The sequence below is a fragment of the Hibiscus syriacus genome, unplaced genomic scaffold (assembly GCF_006381635.1).
Source record: "Hibiscus syriacus cultivar Baekdansim isolate YM2019G1 unplaced genomic scaffold, ASM638163v2 tig00020492_pilon, whole genome shotgun sequence".
NCBI lineage: Eukaryota > Viridiplantae > Streptophyta > Magnoliopsida > Malvales > Malvaceae > Hibiscus > Hibiscus syriacus.
In genome coordinates, this window is record NW_024062494.1 from 27,065 (window position 1) to 54,261 (window position 27,197).

A 27,197-nucleotide genomic window follows, 5' to 3' on the forward strand; every position below is an offset into this window, starting at 1 on the left:
AAAGGAGCCGAGATGGTTCGGCAGGATATTCAACTAGTGGAAAAGACGAATCAACTTGTCAGAAGCGGTACAGGATTCGTACCATCAAAAAGAGTTTTTTATCTCTTCAGACGTAACACTTTTGTCACCAATAAGGGTTATTCAGAATAACAGGCACATTTTTTGGATCAATGCCTCAGACATTTCATGCATCACATATTTAGACATTTTTCATTTCTTATTTTTTTTTTGTGCATTTTGTTTGCATTCACATTAACTAATATATGCATGTCTCATCAAAAGGAGTAAATACTGGATACACCGCCTCAAGTACTGGACACACCCCATCCACATAACACTCGTTTGAAGAAGAAGAGGATGGAAGCCAGAATTACACAAATCGAGGAGAATATGTTAAAACTACAAAAGGAACTAGAAGACAAAATAAACCAGAACAGTCGAAATACTCTGGAAACAATATCAAAGAACCAAGAGTCCTTGGTTGATCAGATCGTTGCCAAGTTAGTTGGCCTACAACAGACCAGTGCGCCTGGGGCAGGTTCATCGGAAGGGGTAACTATACAACCTACCCCACAAGTGGTTATCTCACCTGAAATCTTACCAGAACTCCGAGGGGACTCATCGACGGCAAAAGCAAAGCCCTCGTCCTCTATATTTAACCCTAGGAACAATCCGGGTTATTACCATGTACCTGATTTGGACGAAGAGGAAAAAGCGAGGAAGATGGAGAAAAAAATCAAACAATTGGAAGACCAAATGAATATAGTCAAAGGAGACCGTGACTACCATGAAATCGATGCAACGGAACTTAGTCTAGTCCCGGACTTGGTTCTTCCCCCGAAATTTAAGTCCCCGGAGTTCGAGAAGTTTGACGGGAACAGTTGCCCATCCGCTCACATCACCATGTTTTGCCGAAAGATGACAGGATATGGAGGAAATGACCAACTCCTGATCCACTGTTTTCAGGATAGTTTGTCGGGCTCAGCCATTCGGTGGTACAACCAGCTAAGCCGATCAAATATCAAGACCTGGAAGGACCTGGCCAAATCATTTCTGGAACAATACAAGCATAACAATGACATAAGGCCAGATCGAATTATGCTACAAAACATGGAAAAGAAGCATAACGAGAGTTTCAGGCAGTACGCACAAAAATGGAGGGATTTGGCTGTGCAAGTTCATCCACCGTTAGATGAAAAGGAAACCCGGAAACTTTTCGTGCAGACTCTGAAGGCTCCATACTTCGGGCATCTGGTGGCGATCACATCAGGAAGCTTTTCAGACTTGATTATGGCCGGAGAAATGATTGAGTCGGCCATAAAGCAAGGCAAGATTAAGGATGGGGAAGCCAGTAAGAAGCCTCCTATGAGGGAGAGGGATGGAGAGGTTAACAACATCAAACACCACAGCAAAGGTGTTACAATCTCCAGCCCAAAATCAACTGCAGCTATACCGTTAGGTACTTCTAAACAAGATTCCAAGAGGGAAAGGGAACATTTCGACCCAATTCCCATGACCTACAAAGAGCTTTACCAGCAACTTCTTGACACCCATGTGGTGTCACCATATCCAGTAGAACCCATGAAGCCCCCATACCCCAAGTGGTATGATGAGAATGCGTATTGTGAATATCACGGCGGAGTCCCAGGGCACACAATTGAGAACTGTTACGCATTCAAGAGGGTTGTACAAAAGATGCGTAACCAGAACTGGATCGACTTCAACAACTTGGGGGCATCCAAGTGAGGAATATCATTTCATCATTTGAGGCACTCTGTTTGACTTTGTTTTTCTTCCATTTTTTTCTCAAGTTTTTGTAAAGACATTTTAATCAAATTTATGTTACTTTAAAGGTTGTAAGCAATGAATCCATTTGCAAACTCGCAATTCTTTGCATATCATTTGAATTAAGAAACTCTGTAAACGGTTCAAAGTTACGAATCTTTGACAAAGTAACATGATTTAAAACAAGGACTTTGACCTTATCCAGAATATACCCTCAAACACCATACCCCGCTCTTGTAATTAACCAATATACCCTTTTCCTTTCATAAGGTGCAGACAACATGGGGCATCATTTGCATATGACAATTACTATGTTTGTTATTTAAGACGTTCAATGACGATGATGATCTTTACAAATGAAAGAGTCGAGTAGGTGAATCCAGTTTAGGTCAGTTGCTTGAAAATTGAACTCTAAAGATGAGATTCCTTGACTTTCAAAAACACCTAGGCTATAACAGGTTCTTCTTGACAATCTTAGGAAATTAAATCCGTAAAAAACTGAGCTATTCTGCTAAGGCAATTGGTTATAGAGGAAACTTGAAAGCCCTGGCCTTATGAGTAGATTACGTTCAAACCATGACATTGCTCGGACACTTGGCAATTCGGTGTTTGCTCCACTGCTCTTGTCAGGCTGAAGACTCTGTGATGAGATGAACCCTTCAGTTAACTTGATAACTGTGATTATAATATTAAGCTGTCCCTCTAAAGCAATTGGTTAAACACCCCGGCTTTATGGATTCAGCTAGTCAGGTAATGACAAATTAAATCAAATTTATCTAAGAAATTTTCGGTAAAATGGACTAAGGGAGTTAAGGAACACCTGTTATAGTCAACTACACACGAGCACTCAAGAATTTCATTTTCAGACTGATATTTTTTGCACTGCCTTTGTTGGAAGAGCCTACAAAGCTTGAACAAATGAAAGATTTCAGAGGACTGAGATAAAAGGTCTAGTAATTGATCATGCTAGTTGCGTCATTTTGTCCGCACCCAATTAAAGTGCCAAAGCATGTTGCGATATTTAAAAAATGACATTTTTTACCAAAAAACCTTAGAAAGGAGGCCAACCTAAAGCCGACTCGTCCCTTTGAACATTTGTCAAAGATTTGTAACTCTGCAAGCATTAAAAGAGCTCTTGATTCCTTTGATATTTTTTTGAAATCACATTTACAATTTGATTCAATTGCGAACAATACTTTACAACATTTTTATCATTTCTCTCTCCTGAATCAGGAAAAAGGAAAAAAACGTTTTCAAACAGAACAATCTCAGATATGAAATGTCTGTAAAGCCCAAGCTCGAGAAGCAAATGGGGCACGATCGATTCCATGGACCAGATTGGCAGGCAAAGCACGAGACCCCGTCCAAGAAATAACACATAATTTATTCATGTTGCATGCATCTTAGACATACTTAGGTGCATCACATTCATCATTTTAGCGTACATAATTTTGCAGCTTTCAGAGGCAAGCTTCGACTTCAGGATGAAGGTTACTCGACTTGCAAGCACCTTTAAAGAATGATGGTGTAACTCAGCAGCAAGAAGCTACACCTCAACCGACTTTACATAACTACAGATCTCAGAACCAATTTCAGATGGGTTCGAGAACCAGTTCAGATCAAATCTAGTTCGGTTCAAACCCACCAGGAGCAACATGTTTTCAGTTAACACTTTCAAGCCAGATTTCAATTCCACGACGGAAGATATCCGGCTGTCAGAATTTATCAGTAGGTTTTCCCAGACCAGCTTAGGGGAACCACCGGAAGAATCATGACCGTTTTCGACCCGTAAAGGGAAGCCATTTTTAAACAAACTATTTGCAGCATAGCTTAAGTCGAGAAGGGCTATCTGCCAAGGACCCCCGAGTTCGATTACACTCAGCTTCGAGGGCACATCATTTACAGCATAACTCAAGGCTAGAAGGGTTATCTGTGACCAAAAGACCTTCGAGTTCGACTACGCTCAGCTCCAAGGCACATCATTTGCAGCATAGCTTAAGTCGAGAAGGGCTATCTGCCAAAGACCCCCGAGTTCGATTACACTCAGCTTCGAGGGCACATCATTTACAGCATAACTCAAGGCTAGAAGGGTTATCTGTGACCAAAAGACCTTCGAGTTCGACTACGCTCAGCTCCAAGGCACATCATTTGTAGCATAGCTTAAGTCGAGAAGGGCTATCTGCCAAAGACCCCCGAGTTCGATTACACTCAGCTTCGAGGGCACATCATTTACAGCATAACTCAAGGCTAGAAGGGTTATCTGTGACCAAAAGACCTTCGAGTTCGACTACGCTCAGCTCCAAGGCACATCATTTGCAGCATAGCTTAAGTCGAGAAGGGCTATCTGCCAAAGACTCCCGAGTTCGATTACACTCAACTTCGAGGTGATATCATTTACAATATAGCTCATGGCAAGAAGGGCTATTTGTCAATAAAATTGTCGAGTTCGATTCTATTCAACTCGATGATACCTCAATCACACTACTGTCCGGCTGTAATCAAGGTTTTCAAGTCGAGAAGAAGACCTCGTTAACCGTGCCTTAGTGACAAGAAACTGTTTTTCGGCAACATAGTTTAAGCCGAGAAAAGCCACATGTCGACGAGGACCTTTCGAGTTCGGTTTTATTCAGCTCAAGGGCCTGTCTATCACATGGTGGAGTCAAGGAACTACTTTCCAATCGAATTTTAACCAAGGTCTTTAATCCGGGAAGAAGACCGAGGTTGACTACAATTGGGCAACGAGAAGCCACATCCCGATTCAAACTTCGAGCTACGGTTTCAATTCCGTGTCATTTCGAATTCGCGAAGGAGGAGTCATCCGCAACCTGATTCGACAGGGAGTTATTCTTTCAGAGTCCATTTTTCAACTTTAAAGAGCGAAAATTTGTGTCTTTTTGTCTTTGTCCTATTTTTCGTTCCACGAAAAAGGACAAAGAGGGGCAGCTGTAGACACTAATTTCCGTCCATTTTTTTTATGCATATATACACATATATATTATGTAGTTTGCAAATTGTTTTTGAAAATACATATATAATATATAGTTTAAAACATTTTTTGAAAATATGTATATTATATAGTTTTTCAAATATTTTTGAAAATTATATAATATATAGTTTTTGAAAACATTTTTAAAATATATATAATATATACTTTTGAAAACGTTATGAAAACATTTATGTAATATATAATTTTTAAAAAAACCATTTTGAAAATATATTTTTTTGAAAATTATATAATATATAGTTTTTGAAAACGTTTTTAAAATATATAATATATACTTTTGAAAATGTTTATATAATATATAATTTTTAAAAACCATTTTGAAAATATATATAATATATAGTTTTTTAAAACATTTTAAAAATTTATATATTATATGTTTTTGAAAACGTTTATATATATAATATTATTACTATTTATTTTTATTTTTAATTTATTACTTATTTTTATTTATTTATTTATTTATTTATTTATTTTCTTTTCTTCCTTTCTCATTTTGTCCCAGGTCCAGTCCAATAGTCCAGATAACGGGCCTGAACCAGCCCAAACAGATGAGGGTTTCCTGCTTAAGGGAACCACACAGTCAGCGCCGCAAGGAGAGAATCAAGGGGACTGGTGCAAAACGGCCGGCAGAAATCCCGGGACTGACCCATCCCGGGATAGCCGGTATCACAAATGACATACACGGGGAAACCGGAACGACCCCCTCATTTCGGGGCCAACAACCACCCCACCGGGGCTATAAAAGCCCCGGTGAGACATGAACAGGGGGGGCCCCCGAGAACGCTGCCAGAATATCGAGCCATCACATACCAGAAATGAAACCGTAAAACACATCATCGGAGAGAACACAGAACCGAGGAAAACTAACGAAGAAGAAATCCATCTCAACATATCAGAAAAAACCAACAATCAACCATTACCAAACCCCCACAGACCCACAACGCCAACAGTAAACCAGAGAGCCCGTAACCAAAAAACAGTAAACAAAACATCATACCCATCATCGAGAGATCAACATATAATCATCAAAATAAACCAAAATAAAACCAGAGCGAGAAAAAGAGAGATCACCACCGTGCGAAGCAACGGGAACGCCAAAAGTCACCGGCGACGCGGGTTTTTTTAAAAAAGGTATTTCCTAGATCTACACGTCTAGGGACGTTTTTTGGCGAAACTAACTTGGTTTTCAGGTCAAGGGTGAGAGAGGGCGTCTTTTGGGTGCGTTTGGGTTAGTTCCGGCCACCGGCGCCGCCGTGCGACGCCGTAGCTCCGCTTTGGATCTCTTCCCCGATGAAGGAAAGTTGAGAGAGTCTGAACTCTCTCTCCCCTTTTCTTTTCTGGAAGCAAAGAAGAAATAAAGAGAATGCAAAGGAAAAAGCCTTTTTCGGGCTTAAATATTCGAACACAAAACGGTGCCGTTTTGCTACCAAACGAAACGACGCCGTTTGGCCTCTATCCCCCGTGTTTTCAAGCATTTGGGGGAAAACCGCACATTTGGTCCTTCATTCCCTGTAATGTTTTGGTTTAGTCACTGAATGAAGTTTTAATTTTCTATTTCAGGCGTGCATCTTTCAATAGTTATATTTCAGTCACTAGTGGTTTATTTTATCATAATTACATATGTTTCATGTTGGTCATAATATTTCAAGTTATTTCATTTTAGTCCTTGTTAACATTTTTATCCCGTTTTTCATTTTATTTCATTTCATTTTATTTTTAATTTATTCCTTATCATTATTATTTTTGATTTCCTTCTCTTTTTATTATGTTTATTATTATTATTATTTTTACATATTGTTTCCATTTTTTTGAAATCTAACATTTGCTTCTTTGTCACATTTTTATTCTAATATTTTTTTCCTTTGATTTGCTTATTAATTAATTATCATTTTTTATATTTCTTTTTTTGAATATTTTTAGTAATAACGTCAATCAATCAAAGGTAAGTAATTTGAATCGAATATTTTAAATCTTTATTTAAATTTCCATTTTCGTAATTAAAGACAACCGGTGAATTAATTGGTACCGAAAGGGCGGTTCAAGGGTGCTAATCCTTCCTTGATCGTAACCGACTCCCGAACCCGACACGTTTCTGGTACGACGCAGATCAGGTAAGATGGTGTCCGGCCCACCTAAATTCGTTTTAAAGTGGTCGGTGGCGACTCCTAACCCAATTCATTTAATCCAAGTCGAAGCCCAATTCCGGGCCCCCAACCGAAAGACGGTTGCGACACACTGTAACGACAACGTATAAGCGACCAGGTACTAATTTTGGGCGTTGTGGGGTGCTAATCTTTTCTCACACGCAATCGACTTTCGAACCTTGAAAAATGAATTTCTGGTAATACATAGACCAAATTTTTGTCTTTAAAATTGATTTTTCTTAAAATTATTTTAAAAATATTTTTTTAGGTATTCGACATACATAACCCAAAGGTCGATGATGACTCCAAATCAAACTTTATAAAAAATCCCAATTTTCTAAAATAAAGTCATAATTATTTTTAAAATGGTTATGACAACTACCATATAATCATTGACTTAATTGTGATATATTTTATTTCCTTAAGTTACTTTTAATTTTAATATATCTTATAAATTATGAAATATATGTCATGTTTATAATTTGAATTTATTGAGTGATCTCAACGATGAAAAACAGTGTTGTTTGCGAGATCTCGAGTTTAAACAACTAAGTTTACAATGTATGTCTACGTTATTAAAAGGTTAAGAAAATTCTTAACAAATAATACCCATTGTATTCAACCATACTATTAAAAAAACAATCAATAATTTTGTAATGTTACCAATTTCTTAATATTTAGGGTAGATTACACATTTAGTACTTAAACTATCAGTTTTAGTATTTAAACTTTTAATTTTTTCAAAATCATACCTAAAGTTTAGTTTTTATTTTATTTTAGTATATTTTTTTCAAAATTTAACGTTAGGTTTTGAAAAATATTGAAAATTTAAGTACTAAAACAGGCCAAACTGATAGTTTTGATACTAAATGCGTTAAGTTTTTAAATTTGAGGTATTAAAATAAAATAAAAACTAAACGTTAGGTATGATTTTGAAAAAAAAATAAAAATTTAGAAACTAAAATATACTAAAACTGATAGTTTAGGTACTAAATGTGTAGTTTACCCTTATTGGATTAAATAGTAAGAAATTAAATATTTATGAGTTAAACTAATATAATTAAAAAAAGAGAAATATTATTGATTTGAAAAAAAAACTACGAGGATAAAATTGCAGGTTGTTTGCCCAATAACCTATGCACCTGAATTAATTGGCCCAATAGGCCATTTAAAATTTTAATTTGCAATCTATGACAAGTGCTACAGTAACGAGCAAACTCGTCACGTCGAGATGATGAATTTTATTGAAAATATTTTTTAATAGTCTTAGGTAATTGGCCCCCCTATGGGCTAATATTTTAATATATTCAGATGAATTCGTCACATCGACATAACGAGTCTATCAAGAAATTAATTTTGCCTTGAATTTTAAAAAAAATTAGTCGTTTTATAGCCGTTGTGCAACATGAAGCTGTAACGATCAGATTTCAACGATCAACATGGAACTCGTCACCTTAAGGTGACGAGTTTGGTGGAGCTTTTGAAAAAAAACTAGTCATTTATGGTCCTTGGGTTTGAGGCTATAAATAGGGGTTTGGGATTTAAGTTTTTATAGTGTTTTGTTAAGAAAACAAATGAGAGAAATTCATATATTCTGAAAATTCTCAAAAAATGTCTACCTGAGAGGAAATGTTACGCCTCGACGTTGTTCATATTTCTTCACTCGAATTCGGTCTGAAATAAGAATGGAACATTCGTCAGCCATGAATGACATTAAGAGATTCACATAAACGGATTATTATATATCTACAACAATTCGAGCCACATTTTTTGCGTGGTTTTAAGGTGAACCCAATATTCATTTTGGCTTTGATGGAACGTTGGAAGCCCTAGATGCATACTTTCCATTTTCTGAGTGGTGAAGCGATAATTACGTTGGAAGATGTCGCTTACCAACCCAATGTTTCGGTTAACGACATGGCACTAAGGTAAAACGATTTCAACCGGTTCGAAATTGTTCACCAAGTTTTGGGAAGGATGCGACCACCAGAGATCTTAAAGAGGTACCAGATACATATTACTTGGTTTGAGTCTGAATTTAATGTGACAAACGACTCTACTAAGGATGATGTTATCTTTTCAGCCCAAGCGTATCTGCTCCAATTGATTAGAGGGATATTGTTACCAGATAAATCTGGTAATTTGGCGCACATTCAGTATCTTCCGGTATTAGAAAATTTCATTGAGTGCCACAACACTAGTTGGTGCTCGGTGATTTTGACTTTTTTATACTGGGAACTTTGCAAGGCTACAATCATCGAACGAGGTAAAAAAATCGATGTAACGTGCTATATAGTCCTACTACAATCGTAGGTATGGTACCGATTATCGTTTTTTACGCCAATTACGACAGTTCGATTGAGTTTTCTCTCGTTACAATGTGATTTTTAACAATATATTTTAAGTAAAAATTTAAATTTATTTTTGTCATTTTTAATTTTTATATTATTTAGATGGTGACATAAAATTATCGAGACCAAGTTTTCGGATTCAACTAAAACAGATATACAAATAAGGATCGATATCGCCGGTCGACATACGGTAAATATTGATTTTTAAATTACTTACAATTTTAAAAAAAATTAACTTTATTTATACTAACTTTTATAATTAATGTTTACAATTTTCTTGGATATCGTATTATGACGATGAGATCTACCGGTTACTGCCATCAGGATTTTCTCAAGGCTCGAAGTCGTGGTGTATTATTATGTCTTTGCTACAATTTGTGATTGTTGAGATGCATGCAACAGGTAGAGTGTTGTGACAGTTTGTGTCTCAGCAACCGATTCCTACGCAAATATTTGATATGGACACGCTCCATAGAATTGATACACGTGGGAAGCATAAATATAATTGGCCTATGAAGCATGTTGTCTACATTTAGCAATGGAATCACGTTATGAGATTACACCCGTTGACCTTGATTTTGACATTTCTCCCTACCTTCGAAATTATGAAGCAAATGTGAAATCATATTTAACGACACCAAAAGATATGGAAAAATGGGAACAAGGAAAGGACAAATTCACAAAGGTCAAGAAATCATCATCGACATCTTCGTCTTTCGCTTCTGCTTCTATCAAATATTTTGTATCTCAAAACAGTTTTGGTTTTTATCGTGCATATCATGCTTCAACGGAGACTCAATAGAATTGGGTTGGAGGTTCATTGGATGCAATGCAAAACACTAAAGCATCTTTGATATAACAAGTGGGTGATGGTGAATGAGATTATATTATATATAATCAACAAAGTAGCCAACTCGAGTCAATGACTACACTGATGGCGTCAAATACCAGAAGCCCATCATTGTATTTTGAAGTTGGACCTCAAAGTGAAGTGATGTTTAATACACTTCTTCTTCAAGAAAGCAAACAAAGATGAAGACGATCAAGACTGACGACCTCGACGTATTCTACGAGCCCCACGCCATTATATTTGATCATTCCTCGGCATTATTAAGAATTCTGATAACATAAATAAATTTTATTATGCATTGTATTAGTTTGTAAGAACTCTTTTATTATTATTTGGTAATAAAATTATTTTATATTTATTTAAATTTTATAATATTATTTTTTAATTAATATATATTTTTAAATTATATTCGAAGAAACTCGTCATATCGATGTAACAAGTTTTAACAATTAATTTTTTAAAATTTCAAAATATGCTCGTTGCACAACAACTAGTTTTTTTAAAAGAAAATTCAAGATAAACTCATAATCTCGACGTGACATTTTTTTTCAGTTTTTTTTTTAAAAATTATTTAATGAATTTTAAAAAATATTTTTAATGGAATTATTATATCGATGTGATTAGTCCTCTAAATATATTAAAATAATTAAAAATTGTAATGCCCAATTTGTCTTGATTTCTGATTAATGAACAAGAAGAAAAGCGGAACTCTTTTCTTTTTTACTCGCCCTCGACTACGTGTCCTTTGGACGCTTCGCCCGCTCGCTCACCACCAGTGGAAGCAAGCTAGCTCCCTATGTTGGTATGGGGAAGAAGGCATTTACATCGCCAAGGATTCAATCCAGCTATTGGTTTCTCTACGACTACCTTGTCATGACTTCACCTTAATCGAAGATCCTACTTATCTGGAATTATTAACAAAATATTTTTAAATAAATTCATCACCTCAACGTGATGAGTTTGTTACGTTAGATTGAAAATTAAAGTTTTAGACGGCCTATTAGGCCAATTAGTTCAGGCGCCTGGGTTATTGGGCCAATAAACCTGAAATTACCTCGTTTTATGCCCAAGTTTCATTGGACTAGCAGATTAATATGGCTTATTTGAACTGTCACGATCGTTTACAGCTCAAATATTAAGAAACCTCAAAATCAGTCCCATAAACGAAGAAAATAGAGAGAAGATGCCCAGATCCCAAAATCTCGAATCCCTCTTCTCAGCTTTAGGGCTTATCTCGGAGATCTAAATAGCATTTCGTCGTCCCTTCAATCCGTTCTTCCTTACTGGATTTATCTGGGATCAGTGGCAGAGGTAAGAAACCATGTGAAAATTCATGAATTCACTTTCTTACCTGAATGAACGCTGAAGGATTATTCGTTGAATGCTTCCAGGTTACAATTTACTCCCATTACTTTCTACATGTCTAATGCTCAAGATCCATTTTATATCGTCAAAGAAGAGATCCAAGAATCTGTATGTTGGGTCTTTTTTCCTTTCTCTTCGTTTTTTTTTGTCTTATGGGGGGATTTTCCATTAGTTGATGTTTTGGTTTAGATTGATAAATTGCAATCAACTTTTCACCAATGGGAGAGGATTCGTCCTGAAGACGAAGAACGAGTACATCTCACAAATGAGCTACTTGCTAATTGTGAAAGCATTGAGTGGCAGGTATTTTGATTTTAAGTTTTCTCACTATGTTTGGATTCTTGGAATGGAAAAAACTATGTTGGGATGATGCGTTTTACGTTGTGTTTATCTATTAATCGAACAATTTTTTATCCAATTTGGCATTGCTAAAATGATTACTTTCTTGATAGGAAGATAGATGAATTGGACAAGGCGATTTCTGTGGCAGCTAGGGATCCATCATGGTATGGCATTGATGAAATGGAACTTGAAAGCCGAAGGAGATGGACCAGCAATGCCCGAACTCAGGTATCATCTTTATTGTTTCTAAATATTACCTAAGAGTGAATATTTCAGTAATGTTTATGTGGTACGTAGTGCAGTGCTATTTTCTCCTGTTATTATAATTTGATGGAATTTTTTATCCGTGAAAATTTTGGGTTCTGCAACACATGATGAATTGTAGTCTTCTATTTTTTCGGTTATGGATCCCATGTTAAGGTGTATTTTGTTTGATCAGATGGGAAATGTGAAGAAAGCTGTAGTACCCAGAAAAGAAACTGGTAATACTGCAAGTGCGAAGCACCGAGAATTGATGAGACTGCCAAATTCTCATCAGACAGATAGATCCAACCTGTATAGCACAGAAGATAATGATGACTTTATAGCATCGGAGTCAGATAGACAAATGATTCTCATAAAGTAGAGTTTTCTTTGCTGCATATTTTTCTTCAGCATGCTTCCTTGTCCGATTTTACTAGTTTCTTATCGTTTATCAATCAATGGTTGTAGACAGCAGGATGAGGAGTTGGATGAGCTTAGTGCTAGTGTTGAGAGAATAGGAGGTGTCGGGCTTACTATACATGAAGAACTTCTTGCACAGGTGAGTACTCGTATGTTGTATCTTCCCTGTAATTCACTTGCCTCTATCGCTCTGGTTGACCATATACTGAGTTTTAGAGCTATTGTAGTCAATATATTTTTATGCTAATATTTGAATCCCTTGTGTTTTCAGGAGAGGATAATAGATGATTTGGGTAATGAAATGGACAGCACGTCAAACCGATTAGATTTTGTTCAGGTGATTCTCTCAATGCGATTGCATAGATATAAAGCAAATCCTATCCATGATCTGAAAGAAACATATTCAGACTTTTACCTTACTTAGTCTTGAATTGTTAGTTTGATGAAAATTTCCTCATTTTTTCCTTGCAGAAAAAGGTAGCTATGGTTATGAAGAAGGCCGGTGCTAAGGGACAGTGTATGATGATATTATTTTTGCTAGTTTTGTTCATTATTCTATTCATTCTGGTCTTCTTCACTTGAGACCGAGGAGAAGGGCTGGTCTTTATGATGTTCATGCGCGGAGGTCCAATTGGAAATAAACCATGGGAGTTGTAAAGAATAGAGTTGCGTTTCTGAAGAATTGTGTGTTGTGTGTTTCTGCAGAATTGTGGAACTTAGTTAGGATTACATGTAAGACGGACATGTATTGTTACTGTTTGCTCCTTTACAATCTTATTGTCTATGGCTAAATATAGCAGGCTTGCTAATGGCATCTTAATTTTTTTTTACCTTTGTGCTCTTGTTAATATCTTGGCTAAACTATACTAAAAGCCATCGAATTTTTAGGTTATTTTCACTTTGATCATAGATATCGAAAAACTTGCATTGAAGTTACTATTGTTAAGTAAATTTTTTATTTCGGTCGTTGGACGATAAACCATTAATGGTAACTGACATGACATGCTCGCATGTCAACATAATTGAGTCTTACATGTTATTCTTCTAAATAAATTAACAACCTTCAATATTTATTTTATTTATTTCATACAAACATATCAATTATAATATAATCTATAAGATAATGTAAGAATACGTTTTAAATAACAAAAATTGAAATATATTAATTTTATAAGTGTTATTATAATTTATTTAATTAAAGTAAAAAATTAATAGATAAGAAGATTAAAAAACGATAATAAAAATATATTAATAATAATATAAATTATAAAATATTATAAAAACATATTTATAATATAAATTATATCATTAAATGAAATATATATTAATTTTTAAGTTTAAAATAAGATAAAAACATATGAATAATATTTAATTAAAATTAATTTTATAAAAAATATATTAATCTTGTTTAATGAAATTGTAGAATAAAGTACCAAAAACTCTAATCATACTTAAATTGTACCAATTTGGACCAAATAAATATCAAGTATCAAGTTCAGGGGTAAAGTGTACATTAACCCAGAAAAGTACCCTAAAAAATTATACTAGGATTTTTTTTTCTTCTCTTCGAAAACCCTAGGGCTAAGAAGAGCAACCGTTCGTGTTTGTTTGAAGATTTTGTTTCTCTGTTGTTCACAATGGGAAGAGGAAAATTCAAGGCAAAGCCCACCGGTCAACGCCACTTCTCTACTCCTGAACAGATGCGTAAGATTTCTTCTTTTCAATTTTAATTTTGGTTTCTATTTATATTCCCGAAAGTATTCGATTAAACGCAAAAAAAAAAAAAAAAGATCTTTGTATTTGGTTTTAATGGGCCTTCTTCAAACATGTACCCGGTAATTTATGGTTGACAAATATAGTTGAAAATTGCATAATTGCTATTCAAATTTGTTAAATTTGATATTTTATTCTAGTGGTTTATTGAAAATATATGACCAAAAACGATGCTTGAAAAGCTAGAGTAGTTGTTTTGTTTAATCTAATTAGGATTAGGGTTAACAGGCGCTCTTTCTTCTGAAATCAATTTTGCAAGTACACTTCCTGAATAAAACCATGTTTTCTTTTGTTGCTGATCTTTTCCCACTTGTGTTTGCAGTTGCTGGCACTTCGACTCGTCCTCGCACTTTCAAGCGGGTATGCTTTCTCTCTCTCTCACACACACGTTTCTTACTTATTTAGGTTCTAAAACTATAAGAACTCTTTACTCTTTAATATTGTTAGCAAGAAGCTGAATACAAAGAGGAAGAAGAATCTGAGGAATCTAGACAGGAGTCTGAAGAAGAATCTGATGACGAAACTGAAGTAAGTTTATCATAAGTTCGAGTTTCTATTTTCCTTTTTTTTTTTTTTTGCATACGAATGGTTTGGAAATCTGAAAGAGGTATTATTGCCAACCAATAGCAAAAGCGCAAGGGAACTCAAGGTGTGATCGAGGTCAACAACCCTAATTTAGTGAAGCCAAAGAACTTGAAAGCTAGAGATCTCGATGTTAGTTTCACGAAGTCTCCTTATAAATTGTTTCAGTGATTGAATGCTATTGTAATTAATGCTTTATTTATGTATTGATTTTATTCACTCTTGTGTAGGCTGGTAAAACTACTGAACTTTCAAGGCGTGAAAGGTTTGTAACTTTATCCTATTTCTTTTTCGTCCGAATTCTGCTGTTAGACTTTTAAGTCGCAAGTCATGGTTTTTATGCGAATGATCCATCATATGTATTTTCTCTATTTGTTTACAGGGAGGAACTAGAAAAGCAGAGAGCCCATGAAAGATACATGAGGTTGCAAGAGCAAGGGAAAACAGAACAAGCAAGGAAAGATTTGGGTAAGTCAACCTGATATTGCTTTGCCTCTTACCTAACCTCCCTTGTTACATGGCTTACTAATTGCGTAAAGTTAATCTAATGGCTTAAGCATTGCAACATAATCATCCATCACCCCTTTCAACTCCGGTTGAAGGGCTAATTCACGCATGTTTTTTTTTTCTAGTTAGTTAGATGTTAGGGGAGTTGATTTCTGTAGGTTATAAACTTAAAATGCTTGAAGAGGCTGTAGTTGTTGCACATTAAACTGAGCAGATATGTTTCCCTGTGGGGAGATGAACATGCCGTGTGCTTTTAAAATCTTAATCATAAGAAATCGCTTCCCACATCCCAACTTACATGCAAATGTTAAGTGGAAAAACTGTAAAGCTGAGTCTGATTGCTTCCGCTTTGTGTGGTAGTAAGAGATTATTTCTGTGGGGTTTAGTGTACCGCCAATTTTCCTTGGCAAGAAGAACAAATGAAAGAACGACTAACTCAGAACCTCTGTAATGCAGAACGCCTAGCCCGTATTCGTCAACAGAGAGAAGAAGCTGCTAAAAAACGAGAGGAAGAAAAAGCCGGTAAGAATCTGGAGCCGCAACTATTGTTACCCTACTCTTTTTTTGACTTGTTGAGATGGATGAACATTTATACTTAAATTTGTTTCAGCGAGGGAGCAGAAGAAGGTCGAAGCTCGAAAATGACATTCCTTCTTGCAATGCTTCATATACAGCAAATGTTTCTTCCAGTAGATTATATGGGTGCTTTCTACAATTTAGCTAACAGTTGGTTTACATTCAAAGATTGGTCTTTTGTTATTTTATTTTTCGTTAAGATGTGATGGTTACAACTCAATACTCTATTGTTTTCCCTATTTGGTGGCTCGTATTTTGATATTATGTTTGTGTTTTTCCTTTGTCATATGCCTATCGAAAAATCCTTTTTTCCCCTACTTGTTAGGGTTAACTGGAATTTTTGAGTTGAGTTTAAATTTTCAATGTTTGAATAATCGAAAAATTAAAATGTCATTTTATGCTTTAGCTAAATTATTTTGCGATTTGATTCTTAATTTTCATATTTCTTCAAATCCTCTTATGTTTTAAGTCTGAATCATGTGTTATTAATCACGGTAGAATATACATGTAGCTTCAATTTCATTTGAATCATGTGTTATTAATCATGTATCTTCAATTTCTCTCTTTGATAACAAACTTTTTCTTTTTGTAATTTAATCCATAATTTTGTAAGATTTTTATCTTCAATTCCTCATTTATTTAACTCTGTTTTTTATTATTTTGAACATTCTCTATTACAATTATTATATCTATGTAATTTTTAATTTCTTTTTGTACAATGTTTTTTTAAATAGAATCCCTTAATTTTTCATTTTATTTAATTTGATTCTCCCATAATTTTTGTGAATTCTTTCTTACTCTCAATTCTTTTACTCTTGTGTGTTCCCATCAATAATTTTTCCTCAAGATTCATTCTTTAAAAGATGATAGTATATTATGTAATTGACCTCAAGGGTCTAGTCTTTTTGTTACAAAATGATTATCTTGCTCGTTTCACTAACATTTAGGGATCTGTAAAGCAATTTCACCAACAGGTTAAGATTAGGTGGTACTGGGAATCTTCGTAAAAACATAATTTCCAGGGAACATTTCCATGGTCGTGTCTTGGAAGAAACAACAAAGAATGTGTTATCTAGTGAAAGTGAAGTTCTATATCGAAAATTGAAATTCATTTATCAATAGGATCATAGTTGTTAGGACTAACGATAAGTGAAAAACAATAACATACAAATTTACATAGAAAATTCTTTCGGTTTTCTGGTAAGTGTTTTTTACTGTAATAATAATCAAATTTCAAAGGAACGCACATGATCTTGGCCTGCAAGATTTTCTCTTTGGTTTTGGTGGCTTCAAAGCTACCTTTATTGCAGCATCGAACACTGCCTTCACGTTCTGAAGAAACAGAAGAAAAGCAAAGTCAAGCCTTTTTTAAACACTTCCAATTCTACATCACCATTGAATTTCACTGACTGAGGTTACCTGTTGGGTTTTGGAACTGCATTCAATGTAAGTAACTGCTCCTATCATCTTCTTCAGTTCCTCTCCCTGCTCACCGAGTTTTCGTATGGATTCTCTTAGCATTAGTTGGAACAATATTATCTATGAACATTTATGTCTCGACCGGAAATCTCCGTGTCGTGATAATTTATGTTATTTAACTTACCTGAGCAGTTGATATTGCTGTTGATCCTGGGTGATCATTCAAGTAGTCCTTGTCACCTCTCAGATCTGGCATTCAATTAGAGAATAAAATGAAGAGGGAAAAAAACAAGATTTTTATGTGTAATGATGATGGCATAGATCATAGATTAGATTACCTAGTTTGGTTCCGACGAGCACAACTGGTACATTAGGAGCATAATGTCTTAGCTCAGGGATCCACTGTAAGCCAAGAAATAAAGCATTTTATGTCAATGTCGATGGAAAATAACAGAAGAAACTGGGAATTATAGCACCGGAACTTACCTTTTTGTAGATGTTTTCATAACTGGCCTTGCTTATTAGAGAGAACGCCAGCAAAAACACATCAGCTCCTCTATAACTAAGAGGCCTTAGCCTGTTGTAATCTTCTTGCCCTGGACTTTCGCAGGTCACAACATTGATTTGAACGATCAGTATAATGCTGTAAAAAACTTACCGGCAGTGTCCCACAGGCCAAGGTTCACTGTGTTACCATCGACCACCACATTGGCACTGAAGTTATCAAACACAGTTGGAACATAATCCTATTCAAAAAAAAAAAAAAAAAAAACAAACAAAACGAAACCCAGTTCATTAATCATCACTATTAATCACCATGGAATGGCTATATTTCACAACTCTCCCGTCGATATACCGTTGGGAAAGTGTTGCTGGTGTATGAAATGAGCATGCAAGTCTTCCCCACGGCTCCGTCCCCAACCGTAACGCACTTGATGAATCTCACCGTGCTCATTTCTTTTCCGTTGTTTCGATTTTCGAATGAGCTTCGATTCTATTGTTATAAACAACTGGGAGATGGTGAAGTATGAAAGGAAATGGAAGGCCGAGGGCCGACATTTTAACAACTTTGCTACGAACAAACAACAAACATCATCTATTTGAGACCCGATATGGAATTATTGCAGGGGGGGTTTCTTTTCTTTAAGTGCAAGGACGCAGCTAAAAATAGGTGACTATTAATGTGCGTTTGGTGCTGCTGGCGTGTTGGTTGGTTTAAGTGTTGAGGAAGGAGAACATGGGATTTGATGGAACTAATGATAATTATTTTGATAATAATCGCTTAACTAGACGATAAACCATGATCTGATTAATAACAAGTCAATACGTTCGGTCTATTAAAAAAAATAATCAGTACTAATTTGCTTGGCCATACTGTATGTAAATGATAGACTTCATTGAACTTATTCGATTGTACCAAGCTCTATTGTCATCAAACACTGCAATTGTGACCTTTGATAGGAGCAGGCTGCCGGAACAAAAAACCCCGTAAAATTCAGAAACTGATTTGAGTCCGTATCTCGTTCTGTTTATGGTTTTGATCTATTGAATTTAGTTCGATGTACTTAAACATGTTAGGTACAATCATGAAGCTATAAAAAGATTGCTGTTGTGACAAATCCTACAAAGGTATGCCAACAAAATAGTGTATTCAATCCACTAATTTAGGATTCTTCTGCCACTCCAGTTGTATTCCTGAAAAGGTTCAACCTTGTTTTAGTATGTACAACACAATTGTGAGCATTGGCCATGGAAATGAGTTTATTAATCAATCACAGATATCACTAAGGTTGGTGATACTCGCTTTGATGGTTGTGATGAATCCAGCTGCATCGTTACCGGTCCATCATTGACCAAGCTAACCTGTAAATAAGTATAATGATCAGAGTCAAAATACACCCTGAATAACGTGTATACTCGGAAAGCAAGAGAATTGAAACTTTGGTCAGAGGGACAGTGTGAAAGTCTCACCTTCATCATTGCTCCAAATACTCCATCTACACCAAATGACCAAAACGAATCAAAACAACTTCGAACACATTATTCATCATATACCAAATGAATTATGCTATGTTTGAAACCATCTTTTGCTCTATGAAAACTAGGAATGGGCACAACATCTCAAGTATCCTACTTGAACGTTCGGATTTCGGAAAACACCTAATTGAATAGTTCGAAAGAATCGAAACATTCATATTCAAATATTGATTGACATCGAACCTAAGGTTAGAATCTAAACATGAATGTGTTCACAAATGATTTAAAATTTACTTAAAAGAATGAACAAAAAAATCATTTACAAATCAACCAATGAATCAATGAACGGAGGGTAAATGGGAATAACCTTTTATTGCATCTGGTTTATAAGCTTTTCTGAATTTCTCAACCAAAAATTCATAGAAAGGCTTAGTTTTCTGTGGTGGCATTGCAACATGGAAGTCTGGTTTGTTACCCTTCAAGAACCCATACAATGTAAATTGACTCACTGCAGCGCCCCAAACAACTTTAGAACTCATAATTCAATAAACAATGAACAAATATATCCTTTTCAAAGCATAAAAATTACTTAGCAGAACTCCATAATCACGTTGCATGATCTGAAGAATCAAACCAAATATTAAAGTCACAAACTTGAGCCTTATGTGTAAAACTATGAGTTAATGTCAAGAATTTTGTGTTAGGGGACAGGGGTCGAGATAAAATTATAAAATTTCGAGTTAAAATCCGAAAAAAGAATGTGCTAAAAGGATTTAAATTGGATTTGGAAGGAGCCAAAAATGTATCTTTTTTTCATTAGAACAAGGTGCTAAAAGGTTCAAATTGAATTATTAAGTTTTGAAGGCCTAAAGTACAATTTGTCATTATAGTTACATTTAAGAAAAAAGTTATCTTCTTTTTCTTTCTTATTCTACTTACCTCTCCACCTAAAAATCAAGATAGTTACATTTCACCATGAATAAAGTATGAGAAAATAACTTCAGTGACCGAAAATGCCTTATAATATACGATTTTAACCAACTTTTTTTGGATTTGCGAAAATGACCAACAAATTCGCAACGCGAACTCCAATTTCGCAACTCAGTTTCTAAATTCGCATCGCGAATATGTAAATCGCATTGCGATTTTACGAATTCGCGTTGCGATTTTCCAAATTCACAACGCGAATATGTAAATCGCAACGCGAATTTGTAATTCGCAACACAGAAGTCAAATTCGCAACACATAAGTCAAATTCGCAAAGCGCGTTTATTTTCGCAACGCAAATTTTATTTTCGAATTCGAAACACAATATTAGTTTCGCAACACAAATGTAAACAATTAATCGCAAATCATAACCTAAAACCCTAAATCACAACTCAGTCTCATCTCCATCTCTCACTCTCTACGGCGACATCCGTCCCCATCTCTAACGAAATCCGTCCCCATCTCTGGCGAAATCAGTCTATCTTCATCTCTCAGAGCCACCCTTACAACCATTCACGGTCAGAAATGGAAAATCAACCACCGAGGGTTAGTTTTATTTAATTATTTTTATTTTGAAATTTTAGTATTATTATTAGATTTTTCATATTTAAATTGATGATAAATTTACTGGTAATTTCAGTAATAAATTAACCATTTCAGTAATAAATTAACCATTTCACTTAGATTGCTTAGTAAATTCATTCGGTTGCTACCAATACTGCTAAACTGTTTAGTCTTTAACCCTGTGAAGTTAGTATTTGTCTTTGTTTTGTCTTTTGGTTTAAGTAATGCAATTCATTCAAGTTTCAATTTACAGAAAACTATTTTGAAACCTAAATTCGCAACACGAAAATGAAAATCGCAACGCGATTTTAGTTTCGCGTTGCGATTTTCATTTTCGCATTGCGATTTTCATTTTCGCATTGCGATTTTTAGTTTCAAAAACTATTCTTCTTCTGCAAATTGAAACTTGAATGAATTGCATTACTCCAACCAAAATACAAATACAAATACTAACTTCACAGTGTTGCGAATTTCAGTTTCAAGAATAAACTACTACTCTTTATGTTGTCCTTGAACCTGCACTAAGCCTATATGTTGTCCTTTTAAATGTTTATATAAGTGCTTACTTCTGGAATGTTATCTGATGCATTTTGTGAACTATGATAGAATAATGACTTGGGTGAATACCGTGCAAGTTTGAAACATATTTGGCTTTGTTTTCACTGTTTAATATCATGTATATTTATAGTCTATAATTTGTAGTTTTTGGTATATCTAACTTGGTATGTTTATTGTTTTTGTAGAAAAATTTTTTGGCTTCATTGACCTTAAGGAATAAATTAAGCCTAGCCACTACAATTGCGTCGACGCTTACACATGTACAAAGAAAATTGTTTGAGGATACTTGCTTCGGGCCATGGCTGAAAATACAACATCCGGGTGGAGATGCTATATTGACCCATTTGTTTCTTCAGACCATGACTAACGATATACCCGAGAGGATACAACGTGGTGATGAAGAGATATGGTTTCATTTTCCTCTGCGTATACTTGTTTTGTGCGGGAGGAGTTTTGCTTAATCACTGGTCTACGCTTCGAACATGATGATGTAGGTCGGTACACTGGTCATATCGCCCGCCCATCATGGTTATCTTGGGTTTTTCCTGAGCTGGCAAAGGCGAAGCCGAGTTTACACGTCGACGACTTGAAGAGATTATTTGTTAAAGATGGTTTTACTCGGATGGATGACCTCGATGTTGTCCGAGTATGCCATTTATTACTTTTGCATGCCGACTTTTTAGGCAAAGAGGCCAGACAACCTATTTTTTAGGACCTAATATTATTGGTAGATGACCTAAATGCATGGAACCTGTTTCCGTGAGGTTCATATCTATGGAAAGCTACCTGGAAAAAGTTGTCGTCTACCTTTGAGGACCGAAAAAGTTTGCGCGGCCATGGTTCCAAATACACTTTGGCAGGCTTTATTTGGGCCTTTAAGGTAAGAATTTCTATATAATGTTTCCAAAATTATAATTAATTATTTAACAATTACTAATGTTTGTGTATTATATTGTTTGTAGATTTGGATATTTGAGGCTTTTCCCAGCATGCAGACATATGCAATCAAAAATTCAAATGATATTCCTAGGGCTATTTCCTGGAGGAGGATCCGACTGTTGGATTGGGAAGAGTTACTACCATATACGATGATGAATGATGTAAGTTAACACAAATACTACCATATATAAATAAGTTAATACTAGTAGACGTTTAACTTTGTTTGAGTTTTTATATTGCTAGGAGGCCAACTATCCATTACAGAGGCTGACACCCATAGAGGCTGAGCTTGCCACTGATTGGTGGCAAGCTAGTAAGCATTTTTTTTGATGGCACGGATAATGAGCAGCCCCCACTTCGAGAGCCATCACCTCACCCAGTGCCATCACCTGATCGAGCCGATTATACACCTCCACAATGAGAGCCATCACCTATTCAATCACATCATCGAGCCTCTTCTCAACCATCACCTCATGATAGGCGACTGGAAAAGATGCCACGACATTTATCTCCCTGTTCTCCACCTCCACGGGATGAGTTAGGTGAGTTACGTGATGAGGTCAATACTTTGCGTGAGGAGGTCGGTACTTTACGTGAAGACAATGGTGCATGGCGTGATGAGGTACAGTCTTTACGCAGTGAGGTAGAGGTTTTACGCGATGACAATGGTGCTTTACGTGGTGAGGTATCTACTTTATGTGATAAGGTAGCCGCTCTACGTGAGATTGCTACATCGTTGCAGAATGAGGTTCATACACTACACAGTGAGGTAAGTTTGTTTAATACTATACTAAAAATGCAAATAACATTTTTTTGGCATTATTTATTAGTTTATTTACTGATTTATGTATTAATTTATTTTTAACGGCCCGATAAGGTAGATACTTTACGTCGGGTTTTTATTGCACGACGGGGTTCACGCATCAGACGTCGTGCACGTGCCATTAAGTCTTCGTTCACCCCAATAGTTCAAAGACTCCGTAATAAGAAGCCCGTAGTACCTGTCATCATTCAAGAGGCCTCTCCTATCATTCAAGAGGCCCCTATCATCATTCAAGAGACCCCTGCCACCGTTCAAGAGGCCCCTGTCATCGTTCAAGAGGTCCATCCCACCGTTCGAGAGCCCGAATCACATGGCATAATATGTTGACATATTGATAAACCCCCTCAAGTGCCTGACATGATGGATAAGAGTTGGCTTTCGTATGAGTTACCGGTCAGTACCATTCCGGTATCTGAAGTAGAGAGGAGAACACTACCGGACACAATTCTAGATAATACCCTTTGGGCTAAGACCGCAGTTGATTTTTATCTACATGAGCGGAGCCAGGGATATTACGCTCCATCCCTTACAAATAATATCTCTCAAGTATTTATTTTTGAATATTTTAAAGGTGTTCATAAATAAAAATTTGATGTGCGTAATTGAATTATTATTTATGATTGCAGGCGTTTATCCCTGTTTTGGAACGTCGTCATTGGCTTCTTGCCGAGCTTCAAATTCCATCCCTGAAGACAATGGTATATGACAACATGTTGAATTATATACCATTATCTGATTTGAGAGATATTATTTGTAAGGGATGGAGCGCTCATTTGGCTAAATACTTGGATGCGATTGATTATTGGACTAATTCTAGAAACAAGAAGCCAAAGAAGTTCAAAGTTACAATGATTAGAGACGAGACCGCGCCATAACAAACGTAGGGAGCCAGAGGGGATTGTGGTCCTCTCGTATGCATGTTCTTGGAACATTTGACGACAGGAAGTAGACAGTTTCTACCTCCCATAGATAGAGATAGAGGTGCAGTAGGCTTGTGGTTTCGGTATTTTATGGCTAGAGCGATATATGCGAGACGCTGCCTACCTGCATCCGCGTGCTGAAAGTCTGCATAAACAACACAAATTGATAAGTTTGAGCAAGTGTTGTTAACATATATACTCTTTGTTGGTTTGAAAATATTTGGTTAAGTACCTAGATAATTTGTTGTTTGTTGGTTTTAGATGTGTAGAAAGTGTTGTTTGAGCAAATGTTTAGTTTCTGCAGGTTAATCCTGATCCTGAAGTGAGCTGCGTGAAATTGATGTATTTGTGCATAAACAACTGTCTACGTGAAATTGATGTATTTGTAAAAGTTGATTTGTAAAGTTGATTTTTTAATTGATGAGGAAATAAGAATTATTTTTTGCTTGTTTAGTTGATTTGTAAAAGTTGATTTGTTTAATTGATGTGTAAATAATTCTTATTTTTTGCTCGTTTAATTGATTTGTAAAAGTTGATTTGTTGTTTTAAATTTCAATCTGCATTATGTTGAAGGTAAAAAAGACATGTTGAAGGTACACTTTCGCAACACAAAAGTCAAATTCGTGTTGCGATTTCGCATTTTTGAATTTGACTTTCGCAACAATCGCAACAAAAAATCTGATAAGTGATAACAATTGAACAGATCATAGCAATGTTCAAACTCAAGTTACTAATGAATGTCTAACTGAAATGTATGCATTCATACATAAAATACGCATAATACAACGTTTGCACTAAGTTAATAAGTCCTAAAAGGTAAAGCAGGTTGTGATTGGAATTTTGATTTTGATTGCGATTTTGATTTCCTTTTGCTTGACACCATATGAACATTCTCCCATGACCCTCCAAAACACAAACCTATCCAAACATGATCAACATTAGATGATTTCATTCTACAAATTGTAAATTAATTTACTAAACAAATGAGCTATAAACTACATATCATCACTAACTTAGAGAAGAACATAACTTTATTAAGTTGATAGTTGATAATTTGGGAGAGAAATCATTGAAAATTATATAGAAATAAAATTATGTAAAAAAATGCCTTCCGAATATTATCCATTTCATTCAGCTCATGAAAATAGGATAACCGTTAACCGAAACAGTAAGAGAGAAACATAGATGATGTAGAAGCAGCTGTATATTTAAAATCTCGAAGGCGATCCATTTGGTTCTCAAACATTTAAAGCATCAGAAGCATTTCAGACTTATGATTTCGGTGGTACACGGGTAATGCAATAAAATGCATACAAAAATTCTCGAGATTTTTAGTTGCCATTTGTTGCATTTCCCGTATACCACCCAGATCATACGTCCGAAACGTTTCTGACGCTTTAACTGTTTAAGAACCAAATGCATCACCATTGAGATTTTAAATATGCAGCTGCTTCTACATCAAGTATGTTTGGCTAAGAAAGTTTTGGTTTAGGGTTAACCTACCTCAGCGAGCTGACTGAAATGGATAATATCCGAAAGGCATTCTTCGGATATCCAATCTTCCTGCTTGTTAACCAAAAATTACGATGGTCAGGATTTCCCTCGCGTTTAAAGTTGGAAAAAACACAATGGAAATTAGGAATAATCAATGATAACATGCATATTGGCTAAGTTATTCCATTGAGTAAGTTGTTGTTTATATGGAACAAATGCTCAGGGTAATATTTATAGTGGAGGCGAAATTTATATTGAAATTCAAACTCAAATTGAAATTTAAATTCAAACTTCAATTACATATAAAATGAATTTGAAATGCAGTGTTAAATTAAACATGGAAATTGGATAATTGATTCATACTGTTCAAGTAACATGCTTTATGAACCATCAAGCTAAAAGACATTATTGATCGAGTTCAAAGCTGAGTTATGAGTTGATGGGGTTGTCACACTTGTCACATGGTGGGAATAAAATACTCACATGGAAGATATATATTGTTTTGTTATGCACAACCCATCCCATCTGAATGAAAATATACATACAATATAATCAAACCAAAACATACATACACAACAAATTTATACATAACAATGTTCAAATAATATACATACAATAACGAAATTAATCCGATTAAAAAGGGTTATTTCTAACGAAGTCCGAAACATTATTTTCCAAATAATTTACCCATAACAATGTTCAAATAATGTACCCATAACAATGTTTAATTGATTTCTTGTTTAATTTTCAATCTGCATTATGTTGAAGGTAAAAAAGACCTGTTGAAGGTACACTTTCTCAACGCGAAAGTCAAATTCGCAACGTGAAAGTCAAATTCGCGTTGCGATTTTCTCGTTTCGATTGTTGTGATAGTCAAATTCGCAACGCGAAAGTAAAATTCGCGTTGCGATTGTTACGAAAGTCAAATTTGCAACGTGAAACTCAAATTCACATTGCGAATTTGATTTTCACGTTGCATATTTGACTACATAAAATACAACTGAAAAAGATAAAAGACAACAATCTGATAAGTGATAACAACTGAACAGATCATAGTAATGTTCAAACTCAAGTTACTAATGCATGTCTAACTGAAAATGTATGCATTCACACATAAAATACACATAATACAACGTTTGCATTTAAAAATCACCTAAGTTAATAAGTCCCAAAAGGTGAAGCTGGTTGTGATTGAGATTTTGATTGCGATTTTGATTTCCTTTTTCTTGACACCATATGAGTTTTGGATTTTGATGAGGATCCATATTTTGGTAGAGGAAAAGATGATTGTGATGGCACTGGTGATCCAAAAGTCAACCTTGTATGATCACTTTCCTTACACCGACTACATGCTGATATCCTCTTCTCTTCATCCTTAGACGGTATACGATTGTGATTTTTTGGTCGGCCAGGTAGCCTGCTGTCCATGACTGGTGGAAAAACTGTTTGTAAGTCATCTGGTATGTCCCACCCAGAAGGATGTTGAATAGGGTAAACAATCTCGGCATAAGTATGTCGATATACTTCTGTAGTGTAGCAATCCATAGCGTATGCACTTGTATCATCTTGGTTTA

The 27,197-nt window shown here is 35.4% G+C and overlaps 4 protein-coding genes across 5 annotated transcripts; 2 read left to right on the forward strand and 2 right to left on the reverse strand.

Moving 5' to 3' along the window:
* Positions 1-1,716: 1,716 nt before the first annotated feature.
* LOC120209840 (rac-like GTP-binding protein RAC13) lies at positions 1,717-18,350 on the reverse strand. The gene is made up of 9 exons (XM_039208734.1): positions 18,218-18,350; positions 18,020-18,107; positions 17,848-17,957; positions 17,700-17,763; positions 17,546-17,610; positions 17,362-17,427; positions 17,175-17,274; positions 10,039-10,049; positions 1,717-1,727 (listed from the first exon to the last, which is right to left on the reverse strand). The coding sequence occupies exons 1-7, from the start codon at positions 18,314-18,316 to the stop codon at positions 17,176-17,178; spliced, it is 591 nt and encodes a 196-aa protein (XP_039064665.1). The 5' UTR covers positions 18,317-18,350; the 3' UTR covers positions 1,717-1,727; positions 10,039-10,049; position 17,175.
* On the forward strand, positions 11,297-13,268 carry LOC120209839 (syntaxin-61-like). Of its 2 annotated transcripts, none has more exons than XM_039208733.1 (8): positions 11,297-11,445; positions 11,526-11,607; positions 11,689-11,802; positions 11,952-12,069; positions 12,281-12,462; positions 12,553-12,643; positions 12,776-12,841; positions 12,976-13,268. In XM_039208733.1, the coding sequence occupies exons 2-8, from the start codon at positions 11,561-11,563 to the stop codon at positions 13,084-13,086; spliced, it is 729 nt and encodes a 242-aa protein (XP_039064664.1). In that variant the 5' UTR covers positions 11,297-11,445; positions 11,526-11,560; the 3' UTR covers positions 13,087-13,268. The 2 variants fall into 2 exon arrangements, with proteins under 2 accessions (XP_039064664.1, XP_039064662.1); XM_039208731.1 differs by having other exon boundaries at positions 11,298-11,445; positions 11,956-12,069.
* On the forward strand, positions 14,008-16,105 carry LOC120209841 (28 kDa heat- and acid-stable phosphoprotein-like). Its single transcript, XM_039208735.1, has 8 exons — positions 14,008-14,208; positions 14,600-14,637; positions 14,725-14,805; positions 14,905-14,991; positions 15,090-15,124; positions 15,242-15,327; positions 15,823-15,888; positions 15,977-16,105. Exons 1-8 carry the CDS (start codon positions 14,142-14,144, stop codon positions 16,009-16,011), a joined length of 495 nt encoding a protein of 164 aa, XP_039064666.1. The 5' UTR covers positions 14,008-14,141; the 3' UTR covers positions 16,012-16,105.
* Positions 18,351-19,104: 754 nt separating the features above from the next.
* LOC120209842 (D-aminoacyl-tRNA deacylase-like) lies at positions 19,105-19,981 on the reverse strand. Its single transcript, XM_039208736.1, has 4 exons — positions 19,928-19,981; positions 19,706-19,846; positions 19,333-19,358; positions 19,105-19,224 (listed from the first exon to the last, which is right to left on the reverse strand). Exons 1-4 carry the CDS (start codon positions 19,953-19,955, stop codon positions 19,126-19,128), a joined length of 294 nt encoding a protein of 97 aa, XP_039064667.1. The 5' UTR covers positions 19,956-19,981; the 3' UTR covers positions 19,105-19,125.
* Between the last annotated feature and the right edge of the window lie 7,216 nt (positions 19,982-27,197).

Excerpts from the sequence above, each read along its gene's own strand:
- LOC120209839 (XM_039208731.1), top strand. The coding sequence starts at position 11,554 with ATGTCTAATGCTCAAGATCCATTTTATATCGTCAAAGAAGAGATCCAA. Across the intron at positions 11,803-11,955 it reads GTGAAAGCATTGAGTGGCAG|ATAGATGAATTGGACAAGGC; the intron begins GTATTTTGATTT and ends CTTGATAGGAAG. Across the intron at positions 12,842-12,975 it reads ACCGATTAGATTTTGTTCAG|AAAAAGGTAGCTATGGTTAT; the intron begins GTGATTCTCTCA and ends TTTTCCTTGCAG.
- LOC120209841 (XM_039208735.1), top strand. The coding sequence starts at position 14,142 with ATGGGAAGAGGAAAATTCAAGGCAAAGCCCACCGGTCAACGCCACTTC. Across the intron at positions 14,209-14,599 it reads CTCTACTCCTGAACAGATGC|TTGCTGGCACTTCGACTCGT; the intron begins GTAAGATTTCTT and ends TTGTGTTTGCAG. Across the intron at positions 15,328-15,822 it reads ACAAGCAAGGAAAGATTTGG|AACGCCTAGCCCGTATTCGT; the intron begins GTAAGTCAACCT and ends TCTGTAATGCAG.
- LOC120209842 (XM_039208736.1), bottom strand. The coding sequence starts at position 19,955 with ATGCAACGTGATTATGGAGTTCTGCTAA. Across the intron at positions 19,847-19,927 it reads TGATTATGGAGTTCTGCTAA|TGAGTCAATTTACATTGTAT; the intron begins GTAATTTTTATG and ends GGGGCGCTGCAG. Across the intron at positions 19,225-19,332 it reads TATTTGGAGCAATGATGAAG|GTTAGCTTGGTCAATGATGG; the intron begins GTGAGACTTTCA and ends ACTTATTTACAG.
- LOC120209840 (XM_039208734.1), bottom strand. The coding sequence starts at position 18,316 with ATGAGCACGGTGAGATTCATCAAGTGCGTTACGGTTGGGGACGGAGCC. Across the intron at positions 18,108-18,217 it reads CCAGCAACACTTTCCCAACG|GATTATGTTCCAACTGTGTT; the intron begins GTATATCGACGG and ends TTTTTTGAATAG. Across the intron at positions 17,958-18,019 it reads TGGCCTGTGGGACACTGCCG|GGCAAGAAGATTACAACAGG; the intron begins GTAAGTTTTTTA and ends GCGAAAGTCCAG.